Source organism: Dromiciops gliroides, chromosome 4 (genome assembly GCF_019393635.1).
Source record: "Dromiciops gliroides isolate mDroGli1 chromosome 4, mDroGli1.pri, whole genome shotgun sequence".
NCBI lineage: Eukaryota > Metazoa > Chordata > Mammalia > Microbiotheria > Microbiotheriidae > Dromiciops > Dromiciops gliroides.
The window spans coordinates 490,090,252-490,109,811 of NC_057864.1; the positions used below are offsets into that span (position 1 = coordinate 490,090,252).

The 19,560-nt window shown below is 46.5% G+C and overlaps 1 protein-coding gene across 4 annotated transcripts in view; it reads right to left on the bottom strand.

Annotated features, from left to right (window-relative positions):
* Window positions 1–19,321, bottom strand: part of AGAP1 (ArfGAP with GTPase domain, ankyrin repeat and PH domain 1) — a 666,750-nt gene extending 647,429 nt beyond the window's left edge. For all 4 annotated transcript variants that reach the window (XM_044001114.1, XM_044001113.1, XM_044001112.1 and 1 more), the window contains exon 1: window positions 19,012–19,321. In XM_044001114.1, coding sequence (XP_043857049.1) covers window positions 19,012–19,174 — 163 coding nt within the window. In that variant the 5' untranslated portion in view covers window positions 19,175–19,321. The remainder of the gene's footprint in view (window positions 1–19,011) is intronic.
* Between the last annotated feature and the right edge of the window lie 239 nt (window positions 19,322–19,560).

Sequence of the window (19,560 nt, forward strand, 5' to 3'; positions counted from 1 at the left end):
CCTAGAATCCATACAAGGCAGTAATATAATATAAAATGAGTCAGAACAAGATCATAAAGGGCTTTGGGTTAGACATGGGTCTTTTATTCAGACAGCAAGCAATAGGGAGTTACAGAATGTGTTTGAGTAAAGGAGTGACAATAACATAACAGTGCCTTCTGTTAACAACTTACACAGTCGTGTATAAGGTAGATAGGAGAAGAGGTAGACAGCAGCCAGAAAGACTGAGTCTAGGTGAGGACAGAAGAAGGGTCTTGAATTAAGGTGGTTGCCATGTGAATGGGGAGGAAGGTCAGCAAGAGAAAGCAATAGGGGGTGTGGAAGCGAGAGGACATGAAATTTTAAGAAGCTGGGGGGGGGGGGGGAGGGCTTATTTTGTGCTTCCTGAATGCCTGTGAAGCCTTAATCTGTCCTACTGCAAAAAACATATGTCGTAACTTTAGAAAGACTCAAAATACCAGAATCTTCAACAGGATCAGAGTCCCACAATCACTAGACATGGTAACAGCAATCCCTTTGGAAAAGATTGTTCATCTATTACAAAGACTTCTACAAATGGTTACATGCTCTTCAGTGCTACATTGTATCTCCCAACAAAGGACTCCAGAGAGATACAGTCACAGACATACAAATTTGCTACATCAATAGAAGCTTTGGAAATAAGCCCATAGAGGAGCCTGGTTCGTGATGATTTGAGATGACTTTTAAAATAGGAAGAAGCAAAGGTGATAAAAATGATATTGATCGATCCAGTGGAATCAATGGGTGAATCAACAAGGGATGGCTCTGACAGACAGAAGTCTTTGCTCCCACTAGCCCCAAACCTAGAATTCAGTAAATATTTGGCACCTACTCTATGATAGGTACTGTTAGGTGTTAGGGGTACAAAAAAAATAATCCGTGCCATTAATCAGCAAGCATTTATTAAGCAACTACTATGTGCCCAGCACCGCTTTAGGTGCAAAAATGAAATGCAACTGTCCCCTCGGGTCTCTTCAAGGAGCTTCCTAGTCTTTCCAATCTAATAAACATTCATTAAGCACCTACTATGTACCAGGCACTGTGTAAAGTGCTGGGGATACAACTAATAAAGACAGTCCTTGATCTCAAAAAGCTTACATTCTAAATGGGGAAATAACAGACAAAAAGAAACAGGAAAAGCTGGGGGGGGGGATGGGCACAAAAAACTATTAGGCCTTATGGGCCCATATGGCCTTATGGGAGGGAGGGTTTTTGGAAAGGAGGTTTTAAAACCATCTCTAATTTGAGGAATACAACTTGTTACCCTGGATAGGTCACTCAACCTCAGTTTACTGATGTGTTCAATGGGGATAATAACAGACCACAAGGTTGCTGTAACAATCTAGTGAGATAATGCATCAAAGTGCTACGTGTAAAACTAAAATCACAAAGTAGATGGCAGCTGTTTGCTTTTATTGTCATTAGCCCAGCCCAGTGATTTCACAGGTGTTGGGAACACCCAGTGAGAACAAAGCTGCTAAAGTGGTTACAACTACTGTACAACTCTGACTTTTAGAGTTTCCTGGGGCATGGAGAGGGTGGTGGGTGACTTGTACAGGGTCACATAGCCAGAATATGCCAAAGTAGAATTGGTGGGGCTGGTGCTAAGAATACATGAGCATGGAGAGGGAAAATGACTTGCCCCAGGTCACACAGTGAATAAGCACCAAAGCTCAGCTGGAAACCAGAGTCAGCTGATTCTAAGACCCAGTGGTTCATTCCACTACCCAGACAAATGCATTAGGAATGCAAAATACAGGTCAAGAGTTGGATAAATCACTTGGGATCATTACAAAGGATATACATGTGGCTTTCACTTCTGCATTGGTAGACTACAAGCACCCTGAGGGCAAAGACTACACTGTTTTTTTGTCCTGGTGTTCAGTATCAGGAACACAACAGGAACATAAAGAGTCAATGAAATCTAAATGGGTTTTAAAAGTTAAATTCACTGAATTAAAGACAAAGGGGGGGGAGGAGAAATACAAATTGATCCAAAATTAGGCTCAACAAAAAACTTCTCTGGTCTGCCAAGCAGCCATTTCGGTGAGAATTATGGCAAAGTGGGAATTCAAAGCTAGAGAAACAAAGAAGCCAGATGCTTTGGCTTTTACTACCTGGAATAATGAGGCCTTGTACACTCAGGCCTGGTCTGATAGGGACAAGAAGTGGGTGGGGTACAGCTGCTCCCAAGTCTGCCTAGGCCACATTGCTTTGGTCGTTGGTGTTGGGCCATGAAGTCTGGATAACTCAGGGAAGTTTGATTCTGAGAGCACCGTGGCACCTCCGCTCCGGCTTACACCATGTCTGGGGGACCAAGCCCTGTTTCAGGTCCTGCCCGGCTGAGAAAAGCCATGGAAAATTCAACCCCTTTGGGCCCACACCGGTGGATGAGTGCCACAGCAGGTCAGGTCTCAGTTGGCTCATAATTAAAAGAAAAACAGATTCCTACATTGGCACAAAGTGGACAAGAATCTCCACCCAGTTCAACTTCAAAATTGTCCCAGAATTCAGGAGTCAGAGACCCAACTTCAAGTTGGCAGGAGGAACTCGGTTTGATGTGTGGAGTGGGTGACCACTGTAAAAGAACCCCAATAACTGGCATCAATGCGGTACATTATGCTTGGCAGCAGCCTTCTGCGTGCATCCTTTCATTTGAGTCTCCCAAACACCTTAGAAGGAGAGCACTGCTCCAAGGACTATTAGGCTCATTTTATAGCAGAGAGACTGGCAAGCATCAGGGGTAGGACCGGGATGAAAGTCTCTCCTGACTCCCAAGTGCAACACTCCACTCTGCTTCACTGCTCCAGAGTGCATTGCACTGGGTGTTCTGCAAATAGTTAAGGTGTATCTGCCTCAACTGCTGGCACACCTCTTGAACTTGGCACTGGGCTACTCTGGATTTTGATTTACCTTTAATGGTGGTTTACATACTAGAAGACTGTAAGCTCCTTGAGGACAGGCAGTGTCTCACTTTTTTTTTCACTGTGTAGCATATGGTAGATGCTTAATAAAAGTTAATGTCTTCTTTACAATATATGTAGAAGCATAGGATCATGCATTTAGAGTCCTAACCCTTTCATTTATGGAGGAAGAAACTGAGGTGGGGGTGGAAAGGGGTCAGTAAATGAATTGGCCAAGATCAAATAGGCAGTGTCAGGGGCAGGTTTGAATCCAATATGTCTTCCCTGCCCCTGCCCCAAGCTATGCCCTATATGTGTCTACATCTTGTCTCCTCTGGTAAAATATACATTTCTTGAAAGCAGGAACAGATTCATTTTTGTCTGTGTATCCTCAGCACCTAGCATAATGACTGGTGCTTTAAAAGTATGGTGATTCATTCCTTGATCTCACTGGTGTCAAGTCAAACCTAGATCCCAACCCTTGGGGCAATTGGTGATCCTATCCAGGCTCCACTGTTTAAAGTGAGAGTTCCTATTACTGGGTACAGTGTCTTGTGGAGTTGCTGTCATTGAAAATCTACCTCTCTGTGGAAAAAGTGAGACACTAATAGACTGTTGGTGGAGTTGTGAATGGATCCAACCATTCTGGAGAACAATTTGGAACTATGCCCAAAGGTCAATGAAATCATGCAAACCCTTTGGCCCAGCAACACTACAACTAAGGCTCTGTCCCAAAGAGATCACAGAAAAAGAAATAGGACCCACATGTACAAAAATATTTATAGCAGCTCTTTTTGTGGTGCAAAGAATTGGAAATTAAGGGGATGACAATCAGTTGGGAAATGACTGAACAAGTTGTGGTTTATGATTGTGATGGTATACTATATCACAATAATGATGAACAGGTTGGTTTCTGAAAAAACCTAAAAAGACTTATATGAACTGATGCAAAGTTAAGTGAGCAGAACCAGAAGAACACTATGCACAGTAACGGCAATATTGTGTGATGATCAACTGTAAAAGACATAGCTGCTCTGATCCAAACAATGATCCAACATAATTCCAAAGGAACCATGATTTAAAAAAAATGCTATCTACCTCCTTAGAGAGAGCTGATAACTCATTGCAGATTGATATTTTTTTACTTTCTTTATTTTTCTTGGGGGGGGGGGTTGTCTGTTTTCTTTTGCAACATGGCTAATATGGAAATATGTTTTGTATGACTTCACATGTATAAACAATATTAAATTGCTTGCCTTCTCAAGAAAAGGGGAGGGGAAGGAAGAAAGGAAAGAATTTGGAACTCAAAAGGTTTTTTTTTAATGAATGTTAACATTTTTACATGTAATTGAGAAATAGTTTATGAAATAAATAAAATATATTGAAAGAAAAAAAAAGAAAAGAAAATCCATTCCCTTGCAGTCAATTTGGGGCCCCAAACTCTCCCAAACTTAGTCAGGCCATCCTCAGATAATTATCTCATAGTCCATCTCTAGGTCTCTACTTGGAGCTTTTCCCATTCACTGGGCACTGAAAGATCTGGGGCTTCACCCACAGAATCCATTGGGATCTTGGGCTTGCCCCCATATCACAGTGGGGCATTAGTGGAAGAGTTTAGCCAAAGGAAAACCATGCATCCCTGGATAAAAGCATAACTCTTTCATTGATTTATTTATCATCAAAGAAGTTATAAGAAACGAGGGTAGGTAGCACCCATCCATGATGCTGACAAGAGACTAGAGTGATGAGTCAGAAGGTGTGACTCTAATTTGGAAAATTAGCCCTACTGTTAATCCCCATTTCCTAAGAACAACCTGGCCTTGTGATTCCTGAACGAGTGCTCCTTTGCAATATGCAAGAGTGAGATAAATAATAGCCCCATGATGCTTCTGTCCTCTCCTCTCCTAGTAAGTGCTCAGCTGTTAGCTCCCCTCACCCCTTTCCCACTGGAGTCTTGAGGAAAATAAAACATGTCTGCCCCAGTGGGCTATACCCAAGTGATGGGTGAAACTGGTAACTGGGAAACACTGAAGAAGCCAAGGTCCTTGGGGAAGGAGATGAGGCAATCCAGGTGGAAGAAATCTCTGGAAATGTAAATTTACCCTGCCCCCACTGGTTCAACTGAGAAACTGATGGACTGGCTGACTATGTTGAGAGGAATAGGAGAGGAAAGGAGGGAAGGGAGGGAGAGAGAGAGATCGAAATCAAGAAAGAAAAGGGAGACAGAAAGTGGAGGGGGAGAGAGAATGGATGGCAGGAGAGAAAGGGGAATAGAGGGGGAAAGAGAGAAGGGGGGAGGGATGTGTGTGTCCGCCCCCACCCCCACCTCCAACCCCCTCCCCCATGTGTACACCAGCTAACAGCAGGGAGCTGCAGGCCAAGAGAAGACCTAGAGAAGGGGGAGGTGAGGGGCCCTGGGGATGTCCGTGGGTCTCTGCACCACTGGCTGCTCATGCGAGGAGTTTGAGTTTTCTCTCCTCCCTTTTCTAATTGAATCTTCCCCTCGAAAATGGGAGCCGAGTCCTGCCAGTGATGCCAAGAGGCCCCCGCCTACATTGTCCCAGGCTCTCTGTGAGCACACCCAGGCCCTCTAGGATACAAAAGGGACAACAGCATAGCAGGAACCAACAGAAGCCGGGCCTTAATATTCTAGTCTTTATATTGGGCAATCCCGTCCCACAACATGAAACGTCTTTGCCTTCTTAAGTTAAAAGTATGGAGGGGGAGAGGAGGGGCAGGGGGAGAGGAGGGGCAGGGGAAGGGGAGAGGAGGGCAAGGCAGGGCAGGGGGAGGGGGAGTGCCTGGAGAATCTTTACAATCCGAGGCAGGTTCTGCTCTCCGGCCTCAGTCCCTCACAGGCAGAGGAGTCCTGGCTTCCCAAGCCTTGTCATGCCCAGAGCCCACAAACCCGGGGCCAGAGCCTGGCTAATCTGTTTAACAAAGATGACTGAGGCCAGGCCTGGAGGAATTACTGCTGTCTCTCCAAAACAAAGGAAATGGCTGTAATTTATAGCTCCTTCAGCCCCCTGCCCCTCCCCACTCTTCCCCCCCCCCCCCCCAACCTCCCCCTCCCTCCACCCACCCATCCCCCAGCAATTTCAATATCCTGGAAAGGAGAATGACAGGACAGAAAATAAGCTCAGGAAAGATCCATTCTTGCGGATAAATGCTGGCACCTCAAGGAACTTGAGCAGCGGGGCTGAGTTCGAGCTCACACTGGATGCTGGCAAGGGTTGGAGCTTTATGTTTCTTTCAAAGTTTGATGGACATTTTTCTTATTTCAATCACTGTCATTGTTCAGTTCTGCCCCACCTCTTAATTCCTCTTTGCAACACAGAAGTGCATTTAAGTAAAATCAAAGAGTATATTGGACACATATGAAAATGTATGTATGTGGGGGTGGCTAGGTGGTACAGTGGATAAAGCACCGCCCTGGATTCAGGAGGACCTGAGTTCAAATCCAGCCTCAGACACTTGACACTTACTAGCTGTGTGACCCTGGGCAAGTCACTTAACCCCCATTGCCCCGCAAAAATAAATAAATAAATATACGTATATGTTTTAAAAATGTATGTATGTATCATTCTGCACCAGTGGTCCACCACCTGCTTATCAAGGGACAGGAGGTAAACTCCTTCATCAGTTGGAGGGGTTGTTTCTACCAAGCTTCTGGGATGGTTTGAGTTTGTCATTCTCAAACTCAACGGAGGAAAGCTTCAGAGAGGCAAACTGAGGCCTGGTGTCTAAAAAGCCTTCCTAACTATTAGAACTCTGGACAAGTGAAATGTTCTTCCTCTGATGCCTGTGGCAGCTCCCTCCTCAGTGAGGGTCTTGGAGCAGACACTGAGCTCGACAACCCATTGTGAAGGGGATTCTTCTGGGAATCCAGATTATACCTCATCATTTCTGACGTCTCTTCTCACTTTTAAATTCTGTGATTCTTTTTGGAGAATAGAATAGAAAACCCATGTTAAATTCCTGCTTAAGGCACATCCTGACTATGTGGTCCTGGACAAGTCACTTATTTTATTGCTCAGGCACCTCTCTAGGCCTGGAAATTACAGAGATACCCACCAGCATTGGCAGAAGGGCTTTCCTCACTTGGGAGTTCCTGACAGCCCTCCCCTGGGCCTTAATTCCCTCAGCTGCAAAATGAGGCAGTTGGCCTAGATGAATGGTATCAAACTCAAATAAAAAGGGGGCCATACATAAAAATTCCTACTTGGAGCCCCAAGACTTAGAAAACTACATTTTGACATTATGTTATATTGAACGGCAAGTTAAGTGGTGCAGTGAATGGAGCATCAGCCCTAGAGTCACAAAGACTCCTCTTCCTGAGTTCAAATCCATCCTCAGACACTTACTAGCTGGGTGACCTTGGACAAGTCATTTCACCCTGTTTGCCTCAGTTTCCTCATCTGTTAAATAAGCTACAGAAGGAAATGGCAAACCCCTCCAGAATCTCTGCCAAGAAACCCCCAAAAGGGGTCATGATGAGTCAGACATGACTGAAAAATGACTGTTGGATTGAATGTTTACATTTTGACACCTCTGGCCTAGAGGAACTCCCAGACACCTCTCTAACTCTAAATCTGTGATCCATCCTTAATCAAGAAGAAATTCATTCCTACTAAAGTAAACAATCTCATACATGAAAAAAGTTGTCCACCCAAACAAACCCCCCACATATTCACCTATTAACTGCAGTCACTGGGAAAAGCAACACATCAGGTGAGTACAGAATGTCCTCCTCCCCAAAGCTCTGCTTCTCCTAGCTGACTTTCTCCTTGGACAGGGAAAGCACTTAATAATTAGAAAAGAGAACTAGCTTCAAAGTCAGAGGCCTTGAGTTCAAATCCTGTCTGTGATGCTTAGACCTATGTGACCCAGCAACCAAAGCTTCCTCCTCTGTCAAATGACGGAGGTGGAGGAGGGAGAAGGCGCAGGGGGCCTGGGCTAGACAGCCTCTGAAGTCCCTTGCAGCTCTAAAGCTATGATCTTATGGTAGAGTTGGACATCCTAACAGCTAGGGTCCCTTCTAACTCAAAATCCAGATATAACCCTACGAGATGAGAATTGCAAATGAATGATTAATCTCTTTCAGCGGAGGGAACTTCCACAATGGGAATCCCTACATAGATGAAATCATAGATCCAGAATCCAGACAACCCCCCCAAGAGAGGAGGGCAGTGAAATATACACAGTGCCCTAGCACATAGTAGGTGCTTACTATCTGTAAAACGGATGAATAGAGAAGGCTATAATACAAGATACCAATTGCTGGTGTCATAGAACTTCCAGATTAATTCTGAATAGAGAGGGAGAGGGATAAAAGAGGGGAGGGGATTGAAGGGGAGAGAGAGAGAGAGGAGATACATACACACACACACACACACACACACACACACACACACAGAGAAATCCCATGAATTCTAACATTTTCAAGGCCACGCTAGAAGTCACTTGTGAATGTGCTTGGGAATGTAAGCAGAATTCTCCCAAAACAATGAGATTAAAATGTTTCCCATCCTTTTTTTTGCTGTTGTTGTTTTGGGTTTATTTAAACTGAGTGCTGCAGTAATTACAAACAGCCTGTCAGGGCCACTTTAATAAGTCCAACGCTGTCTGAACAAACAAAATGTACAAGGAGTGGGGGGTGGGTAGGGGCTGCAGGAAGGGCCTGACTTTGCCCGGTTCCCACACGCCTCAGTTTGACCACCTGTTTGTGAAGGATCGTGATAGTTGATTGGGGCTACAATGGAATGAACAACATTGGGTGCTATCAGCTCCCTATTCCAAGTCTTGTTCCATACCTTCAGCCCTATTTTTAGCGGGCACTGCATGGAAAAAGCCAGGGCCCCTGTGTGCAAACAGTTTGCTTTGGGGGTTAGTCAAAGCTTCCATTAACAATTGATTGTGACAGGGTGTGGGTATTTGTAGCTTCTGGCTCCAGTCCTTCTCCATCCCCAGAGCACTACACAGATGCCAACATCTGGAGCTGGTGAAGAAGCCTGGGAGCAGGGAGCTCCAGCCTGTGGACCTCAGTTTTGTAGCCAGCCCAGCTCTGCCAAGGATGCATCAGTCAGCAAAGGCTAAGAAAGCCGCTTAACCCCTATGAGCCTCATTCTGCTCAAATGTAAAGGGTCAGGGTTGAACATTAAAGTTTCTCCAGCCTCTTCTATAACTATGATCCAATGATCTTCAATCACTTCTCTGTCTGGGCCTCAGTGTCCTCATCTGTCAAACAAAGGCCTCTTCTACCTCTACAACTATGATTCCATGATCCTAACCCGAGATTCTTTCCAAGACACCCACAAATTAAAGCCTGTGATGTTCCTGCTTCAGCCTGGAGTGAAGCCAAAATCTCCTGTGCAATTCACCCCCCATTCCAGAAGCATTGATGAAGCAGCTACTCAGCGCTACTGGAACACTCTCCCTCTTCCACTTTGGCTTTCATGAAATCCCAACTTAAACTGGGCCTTCTTCCAGAAGCCTTCCCAACCCCTCCTAATTCCAGTGCCTTCCCTCTGTTAATTAGTCCCTATTTATCCGGTCTAGAGCTTGCTTGTGTCTATTTGTCTTCATGTGCCCCGCCCCCCCCCATTAGATTGTAATCTCCTTGTGGACAGGGACTGTCCTTTGTCTCTTTTTGTATTCTCAGTGCCTAGCTGAGGGTCTGGCACACAGTAGGGACTTAATAAATGTTTGTTGAATTGAATCGGTGCTGGGTGCTGGTAATAATTCAGGGAATCTCAGTCGCCATCGTCGCCAACCAAGCTAGTGGTTACAGAGACTTCCAGGTCAGCACACCGCTTTCCATGCATGCTCTCACAGGATCCTCACAACATTTGGGGATGTAGGGGCCGTTATTAGGGCCCCCATTTTACAAATGAGGAGCCTGAGGTTGAGAGCTTAAGTGAGGGCAGAAGCACAGTACTCCCTGCCCTCAGGGGGCTTATGTTCTACATATAAGAAAATCTCAAGGAATAGGCGTATCTGAGACTTGGATGGGACCTCTGTAGCCATCAAGTCCAAGCCCACCATGAAAGGAGAATTCCCAGCAAGCAGTCATTCAGCCTCTGCTTGAAGACCTCCAAGCAGGAACAATGGGTCGCTTCCATGCCTTTAGGTCGGTTTGCTTTTGGAGGAAGATCTTTCTGGACAATTGGCCTCTGTGCCTCCCCTCCTGTACTCCAGCACTCCCCAAGCAGACCAAGTCCATTCCTTTTTCCAATTCCTCCAACTGATCCTCCTCTGCCATGAACTCCAGGCCTTCCGGTCTTCTGGACGCTCTCCAGTTTATCAATGTCCTCAAGTCATGGTACCCAGAAAGGAACAGTGCTCAAAGACAGACTCTGAGCAGGTCTGAGGCCCCTGGGAGGCTCGCTCCCTCGTCCTCTAAGTTGTGCCTCTCTTAATGAAGGCCAGGATCATACTAGCTTTGGGTCGGCTACAGAATGAGGAGAATGAGTGAAAACTGCAGAGGTAGGGTTAGGGTTCAGATCAGGAAGAACTTTCTAACAGTTCTCTGAGAGTGAAATGGGCTGCCTGGGTGAGGGAGGGAGAGTGGATTTCCTCTCACTAGAGGTCTGAAGCAAACATAGGCTGATCATTCAGGGATATCAGAGAGAAGATTCCTTTTCAAATATAATTTGGACTAGATGCCCAACTCAGAAATTCTGTAATTCTGGGCAAGTTTGTATTCTAAAGGAAAGTCAGTTGAGAGCCATGGAAGATTGTTGAGCAGGAGAGCAACATAGTGAGAGCAGAGCATTAAGAAATTGACTTGAGTTGTGTTGAATATAAGTAATTATAAGTTCCCACTGCCCAATAGATCACGTTTTAGAAACAACCAAGAGTCATCTGTTATATCAAGCCTGATCATTTCACCTAGGGTTCCTAAGTGTGGAGAAAGGTAAGATAAGTGAGTAGGTAGTGAAAACAAGTCAGAGCAAGTTATCTAAAAGCCAAAAGTCTGGTGTGTACTGCACAGAAGGGAAAATGCTTAGAGATTTTTAGCTTTACATAAAAACCATGAGAAAGTCTACTTTGGAATCCTAAGACAAGAGCCCGGATTCCAGGAGGGCTGGGAAGAGCTGCTCTAGCTGCAGCAGCTTCTTTCCCCACTCGGAGTCACTTCCTCTCTTCTCCTTGAATCTCTTCAAGTTTCCAAGGTACCTGAAGTCCTTCTTGGGGCTCTACAATATGCTAATTGGCCAAGTCCTTCTAATGATTCAGGGAAGGGAGCAGTCGCTATCATCACCAGCCAAGCTAGAGGCTACAGAGAACTTCGAGCTCTGCATGCTGTTTTCCATGTGCTCTCTCATTGGATCCTCATCACAATTTGGGGAAGTAGGTGCTATTATATCACCCCCATTTTATAGATAAGGAGCTTGAGGTTGAGGGGTCGGGTGAGGCACATAAGATCATGGCTGATGGACCTTTAGAGGTCACACGGCATCCAACCTTCTTTTATCCATGGGTATGCAACTGGTGTCAGAGAGATCTTGAACCCCCTCCATTCTGCCTTCCTAGCCCAGCATGCTACCCACCATATCACATGGCTCCTCAATGGTGGACACCGATCAAGGCACATATAAGATAATCATCAAACCAACCCAAGCCATTCCCCAAACTCCAAGCCATTGAAAGCAACAGCTTTGAACTGGGGGGAAAGCAGTCAGTGCTGGGCACTCATGCAGTGCAGAATCCCTCCTACAGCCTCTCTGGGAAACAAGGCTGGCCCTAAGACTCTCAGCTTGGACCCTTCCAATGACAAAGGACTCTCACTACCTCCACAAGGCAACACTTTCACTTTGGGAGCAGCTCCACTGCTTAAAAAGTTTCCCCTTTGGGGAAGCTAGATGGTGCAGTGGATAGAGCACCACCCCTGGATTCAGGAGGACCTGATCAAATCCGACCTCAGACACTTGACACTTACTAGCTGTGTGACCCTGGGCAAGTCACTTAACCCTCATTACCCCGAAAAAAAAGTTCCCCCTTCGTGGAAGATATTGCACCTCAGGATCCAAGGCAATCTAGCCACATCCATGCTCATGGCAGTCAGCATGAAGCAGAAGGTCTTGTTCCTTTAAGGGAGGAAATCATCATACAATCTTAATTTGGAACTAAAGGGGCCTGAGAGGTCAACTAGTCACTGAAGAAATGGAGGTCCAGGGAAGTGACTCACCCAGGGTCACAGAGGGAAGAAGTGGCAAAGGTAGGACTTAAACCCAGGTCCTCAGACTCCAATTCTAAGCCCACTTTCCACTGCACCATGTACTTTCTCCAGGAATACCATAGCCTGGTTTCCCAGGCTTCCTTCAAGATTCAGCTCAAACCCCACCTTCTGCAAGAGAGCTTTGCTGGCCACTCTGGCCACTAATGCCTCCCCTCTGGGATCATGTTCCATTTACACTGTACCAATATGGCGATTTGCATGTTAACTACTCCATTAGGATATGGGCTCCTTGAGGCCTGGGACCATGGGCTTGTCTGTCTTTGTCTCCCCAGTGCTTCCCACAGTCCCTGGATCATTAGGTGCTTAGTAAAGGCTTGTTGAGGGATGGATGTGTCTCAGACACACACTCTACACAATATTCTTTCGCCCCCAAACTCAAGAGGTAGGAGGCAGCTGTGACTTCTATGCTGATCAACGGTGAACACCAACTTTTCAGCCCTTCCTGAAGGAAGCAGTTTGTAGATCTGATTTTAAGGCAACAGTAAAACTGAGCTTTGTTAAGTTGGGGCAGAACACAGAGGTTGTCTCACTGAACCCTCTCAGATCTTGGAGAAGCCAAAAGAGATACAGAAAAGGGTTGATCAAGGCCACACAAGGGGCAGAGCCCAAATCTGAATCCAGGTTCTCTAAGGTAGCACTGGAGTTTGCCCTCTCAGTGCAAACTACTAAGTTGGCGATTTTTCTACCCTGATGAAGTTTTCTGTAGGATGTCAGCAGTGGGAATAATAGCCAGGAAAACTAACTGGAGAGGCAGCATAGCAAGTGGAGAGAATACTGGACTTGGGCAGGGCTGGACCTGGGCTCACATACAGCTCTTCCACTTGAAACCTGTGTGGTCTAAATTATTTAACCTTTCTGAGCCTCAGTTTCTTCATCTGTAAAATGAGTGGGTTCTAAAATGGCCTCTCATGTTCCTTCTAGCTGTAAATTGAAGATCCTGTGAACTACTTTAACCAGAGGAGGGAGAGAAAACGTTTTCCTCCCATAAAGTACATGCCCACAAGCATGTACACATATATTATACATATACACAAGTATGCATATATACACACACATTCAAATACATAACATGTAAATAATGAACAGTAAAAAATTTCCAAAAAGCAAAGAGACTTATTGATTGATCCATTTATTTCCCAGTTACTTCGTTACATATCTAGATTTCCCTTTCTGAATTTACTTCAATCTCCCTCAATGAAATCAAGCAATAGGCTTGTTACATATAGGTCCTGGTGGCCAGACATTCTTACTCTCAAGAAAGAAACTAAGGCCTGCCTCTTGCCCATAGTACCATTCAGTCCCAGATACAGTCAGTGCTTAATAAATGCTTACTGATTGCCCGAAATGTGAAATCCCTATGTCATCAAGCTGTGAAGGAAATACACTGTGATTCTTCTATTGAAATTGCTGTCACTAATAATAAAAATATTCTATTAAAATGTAAAAACAGCTTTTAAAATAGGTGTTGGCACACCAAATGCTTATAATATTTAAACTGCATGAAAGACTTTCACATAGAAAGACAGAAAGCTCTCGTGGCAGAAGTGGAGACGTCATGGGGACAGGATGAGGCCCAAGTCATTCCTCATCCTGTCTGCTCTGGGAGAGGTCCTGCCATTCTCAGAGAGTCACCACAGACTGAGTTGGCAGCCCACTGCCTTTCCTCTACTGCAACAACTTGTGAAAGCCACTTTCACAAGAGTCCACCCAACTTCCCAAATAAGTGAATAATAGCAGCATAGTAACTTGGGTGGGTGCTGTTCCTACCTAAGTCCATCATGAAAAGAGGAGAATGAGATGAATACCAAATAGAGCATTCAGAGGCTTTTGGGCTTGCTTATTACAAACAATGACTTTTTCTGCATGACCTGGTCCTTAGTCTACCCCAAACCAAATCACTTAATCTATCCAATATAACTGTTCATATCTTAGTCAAGTCAACAAGCATTTATTAAACTCCCACCGTATGTTATAAAAATCTGCAATAGAAAAAATGGCCAGTTTTAGCTTTGTCATAATAGACTTCTTGAAAAAGCTCTCTATCCCAGATGCCTCTGTTTCTTCCTCAGCCTCACTCTTTTCAACCCCTTGCCGGCCGGCTTCCGCCCCCATCCTTCTTCCAAATCTGCTCCCTCCATGAACACCATTTACCTAATAGTTGACTAAACCCAAGAGTCTCCTACAAGTTTGTCCTCATTCTCCTTGATCTCTTCAGATTTCACCAGTGCTGGCCCCTCTCACATTGCTAGATACCTCCTCCCAGTGCTCCAAAGATTCCAAGTTCCTCTAATTCTCCTTTTGATGCCTCACTGTCTCCCCATCCTCTTCTTCTTTTTTTTTTTTAAAGTGAGGCAATTGGGGTTAAGTGACCTGCCTAGGGTCACACAGCTAGTAAGTGTTAAGTGTCTGAGGCCGGATTTGACCTCAGGTATTCTACTCCTGACTCCAAGGTGGGTGCTCTATCCACTGCACCACCTAGCTGCCCCCCCCATCCTCTTCTTAAAGGGACTGTTCTCATAGCACCATACATTTGGGAGGGGCCTCAGAGGTATTCTAGGCCAACCCCTTCATTTTACAGAAGAGGAAACTGAGGCCCAAAGGGTTGAGGTGACTTGTCCAAGTTCACACAGGACATTTTGTATTTTTTTATCATAAAAGTATTTTATTATTTTCTAGTTACATGTAGAAGGCCAGCAACCTCCTTCACCATCTAATATCTTTCTCGCCTCCAGCAATCTTAATGGTCTCCTTGGTTTCCAACATCAACCCAGCATTGCCTTTAGGACTAGCCATGTCCCATCAATACCTCAAAGCCAATATGTCAAATCTTATTGTTTCTCTCTAAACGACGCTGCTCATATCCGTCCCCTTCTTTCAAGCTATCTGGGGTTACAACTTTATCCCAGACCCTAACCACCTCTGGTCAAGACTATTGCAATGACCTCCTAATTACTCTCCCTTCCTCCACCCTCTCTCCTCTCCAATATACCCTTCACGCAGCTGCCAACGTGATCTTCCTTGGGTAGCTAGGTGGTGCACTAGATAGAATACTGGCCCTGAAGTTAGGAAGACAAGTTCAAATATGGCCTCAGACACTTACTACTGTGTGGCCCTGGGCAAGTCACTTCATCCCAATTGACTTAAACATCTGGGGCCATCTCTAGTTATCCTGATATAAACAGACACACACATCTATAGAACCACACATCCATCCATCCACACATCCACCCATCCACCCACCCACCCACCCATCCATCCATCCATCCATCCATACATACATACATACATACATACATACATACATACATACATACATATATCTTGCCACTGGACCCAGATGGCTCTGGAGGAGAGAGAGCAAGGTTGGTGACCTTGCACAGTCTGGCCTCACTTAAATCCAATTCTGTGCAAATTGTGACATCATCCCGATGTCATGGTCCTCTTTGAGAATGAAGGACAAACAACAACAACAATAATAACAAAAGGGATTTTTCCTGAAACATAGATCAGACCATGTCACTCCCCTACTCAAGCTAAACTACAGTGGCTCCCTATTATCTGTAGGCTCAAACATAATCTCAATCTACGTCCTCTGACCCAGTATCTTTCCACTCCTCTATAATTGCTTTGAACATAGTACAGATAGAGTAAACATGGTAAGCGATGGTCCCACCTGAGTCAAAAACACAACAAAGAACTCTGAGGTCAGAGGGTCTAGGTTTAAGTGCTTGCTCTGCTATTTCCTACCACACAGGTAGTAAACCTATGTGACCAGGGGGAAATTACTTTCCCTTTCTGTTCCTTCATTTCCTCACCTCTAAAATGAAGGGAGTGGGTCAGATGCTGGCCAAGGCCCTTCGTGGCTTTGGATCTATAATCATTTAGGTAGATCTAGGTTCAAATCCTGCCTCTCTCACACACTGGCTATATGATCCTGGGTAAGTCACTTTAATTCTCAGTTCCCTTGGCAACTGGTAACTCTCAAAAGGTGGATGGCAGTTGCAGAGCAGATGCTTACCTCCATTGGTAGAAGGGAGTCCCCCCACACCAATGAAATCACAGACAGTGTTGAAAAAAAATCAATGACACAGCTTCACCACTCAATAGCTAAGACTTAATGTGGAAAAGGGAAAGTGGGTCAGAGTATGTTTTCAAGCTCCAGAAACACCCCCTCCCCAACCCTTCCCCACATGCAAAATGATCAAATGCTTTCCCTTGTGCTAAGGAGACAAACTGCTCACATTTGTTTCTTGAAATAAAACACTGCTGCCCCCTCCACCCCCTACTCTCCCCTGGTTCACAAGAAGCCAGGTCCCTGATTCAGAAGCCAACAGCCCTTCCACAGTGATGAGGCACCCTTAGAAATGTTTGCTTATCACCAAGCAACAGCTTTCTAAGCATTTCATCAGCCATCCCAAGTCTTCATGGAGACAGCCAGATGGAGAGAGGGAAATCAAAAATTAAGAAGTGTACACTTGCCCACACAGCCCAGCTCCCCAGCTAGGAAAGCCTGGAGCTCTGACTGAACATTCTCCTGGGATCACCAATTGATGGGAGATCGATGCAAGCTTGAAAGCCTCTGCTAACTGACAGCTAGTCCGCAGGAACAAACTGGTGCTGGCATCTCCCAGGAACTCAGATGCTTCTGATATTAACAAGCAACATTAGAGCACAGTTTCCTGTGGGCAAGTCAATGAAAGGAAAGTGACACACTCTACTGCAAGTCACTCAAACCCCTGAGAAGAAAATAATAATAGCAAAGGAGAGAAATACTGCAAAGTAACTTTAAAAACAAAACCAGGCTTTAAAGTATGGAATGAGGGCACTCCAACTGGAAGACTATTTCCCCTCTGATCTGGTGGAAGGTGCAAAGGAGAAAATGTGTCTATGAGGCCAGAAGACTGCTATTTTCCCTTAAGTCCCAAATAGCTAAGAATCTCAGTGCATGTCCTAGGGTGATCTCTAGGATGGAGGCATTGGACCCTTGGATAAGGGCCTGGAAAACAGCATGGGCTTTATCAAAACACTAGCACATGTGTCCACAATGCCAGCGTCTTGCTTTCGTTGCTAAAATGCTGACTGAGAAATGAATGGACCATCCATCTTTGCGGGACAAATGAATCAATGCTCCAGAGACAACGCAAACACTCCTTGGAGAATTCAGATTCTGGATCCTCCAGTGCCGAGAGTAGCCCATACTACCCCCATAGAGCCAAAAGGGCTGGTAAGTCAAAGCAATGAGCTATCCCCCAAACATTTTCTATATTACTTTAAGATGCAGTTGATGGTTTGGAAGGGACTCAGACTTCTCTTAGGTGTCTGCTATTGTGTTGGACTGGGGCTATTGTAAAAAAAAAAAGGGGTTTGGACTCCTGGAGTACATGCTGCCCTATCAAGTGCAAGTATGTGGAAAGGGCAGGAAACAATGTGACCAGTGGGGGCTAACCGGAGCTCAGCTCTGTGAGCGGATGCCCAGGCTGACAGTCTTCTATTGAAGCAATTGAACAGAAACTGGGGATGCAGCTAAATCCCCAATCGTTCAATCCAAATAGCCAGGCCAGGCTCTTGCCTTGAAGGCCTAATTTCCAGTGGGGGGGGGGGGGCTTTAGCTTGGGAAAGTGCTGTCCCCAGGGGAGCAGGGCCCTCTCGTGGAGGAGTGTCTTGGAAGTTGGACAGGGGCGAGGGTGGGGAGAAGGCCTGTGGCCTTCAGATATTCTGACCAACAATGCCCAAACATCCTGGCAAGAGTTTTGGCCCACCACATGGGACAGCTCGCTGTACCAGAAGGAGCCATAATCCTGAGAATGCCAACCTGGAGATGGGCTCTGGACCCAGCTTTCTGAGAAAGGAGCAGCTCAGCTCTGTGGGAGCTCAGGCAGGCTGCAGTCCTGTCTACTGTCCTGGGTGAGTTTTCCCAGAAGATTAAGACAATCAAATCTGGCACCACACCAAATCTGGCCCAAACACAAGAGATGCTCCTGAAGTGCATCGGCTCTTGATTTGGCCCACTGACTGATCCAAAAGCCTGCTTGGCATTAGTTTCAGGAAAATGGGGGAGATAGGGTTTATGACGCTGTACCCCTAGCAAGTCAAAGCAACTGTCATTTCCATAAACAGCTAAGGAAGACTTATTTCCATAAACACCGAGGACAAAGACTCTCATTTCCATAAACACCCAGGTCAAAGACTCCTCTCCAAAACACCTAGGTCACAGGAGCCCATTTCCATACCGTCCCTCCCCCCCCCCCCATCATAGATTCCTGAGGATGCACAGCACACAGGATGCAATCTCCGGAATACAAAGATGAGGGGCTTTCACACTGCAAGAGGACCCCCAAATGTCCATTTAATACAACTTCCTGGAAGTGGAAAAAACTAAAGCCACTGTTCAATGAACTCTCCCAATTGTTCTCTTCTGACTGGCTCGGCTCACCGAACACTGTTCTCTTCCTCTTCTTTTTTTTTTTTTAAAGAGATCTCTGATCTCTTGGCTTCCCACCCCCAGTCTGTCCATGCATCTATCCATCCTCCATCCCATCCCACACTCTCTAACTTGGGTTTTCCCTGGGTCATGCCGCGAAAGAATGAGCCCTTTTCCAGGGATCCAGGGGAAAGAAAAGACCCATTTTACACGCCTCTAAAAGCATCCTTTCTGGAAGTCTCTCCTCAGGAGCAACTGAGCAGCTGGGGCCAGGAAAGCTCCGACCTGCGTCCCAAAGACTCCCGGGCGGCCTGGCGCATTTCGCGACCCTGGGTCCCAGACGCCCCCCACCCACCCCAGGTCCCTCCCACCCCCCTACAGGGGCTGGGCTGTGGCAGCCCGCGGCGCGGAAGCTTCTCTCTTACCCTCGATGGCGATGACATGCTCCCGGATCTGGCTCTGCAGCACGGGCTCCTCCACGCGCTCCAGCAGCTCGTAGATGGAGTAGATGTTGGGGTGCACGGACTCGAAGCGCTGGATCTCGGCCCGGATGGCAGCCGAGTTGGCCAGCTGCTGCTGGTAGTTCATGGTGCAGAAGCTCGGGGCCCCACGGTCCAGCCGCCCGACAGTCCGCCCGCCGGCCCGCAAGCCCGCACGCCGGCCCCTCTTCCTCCTCTTCCTCCTCTTTCGGCGGCCCGGGTTGGTTGCGGGGAGGCAGCGGGGCGGCCGGCCTCGGGGGGCTCGGTCAGCACCGAGCCCCCATGCAGCGGCGGAGGCAGGCCGGGGCCAGGAGCAGCTGGCGGCTCTCGCTGTCTCCGAGGCTCGGAGATCCCCGCGATGTCCGCGGCTGCTGCAGCCTCAGCCGCCTCCTCCAGCTGCTGCGGCTGCTCTCGCTGCTCTTCTCTACGGCCGCTTCCCCGCGGGGCCGGCGCTGGCGGGGGCTCCGTTCGCCGGGGCTCCCTCGTCACCCCGCA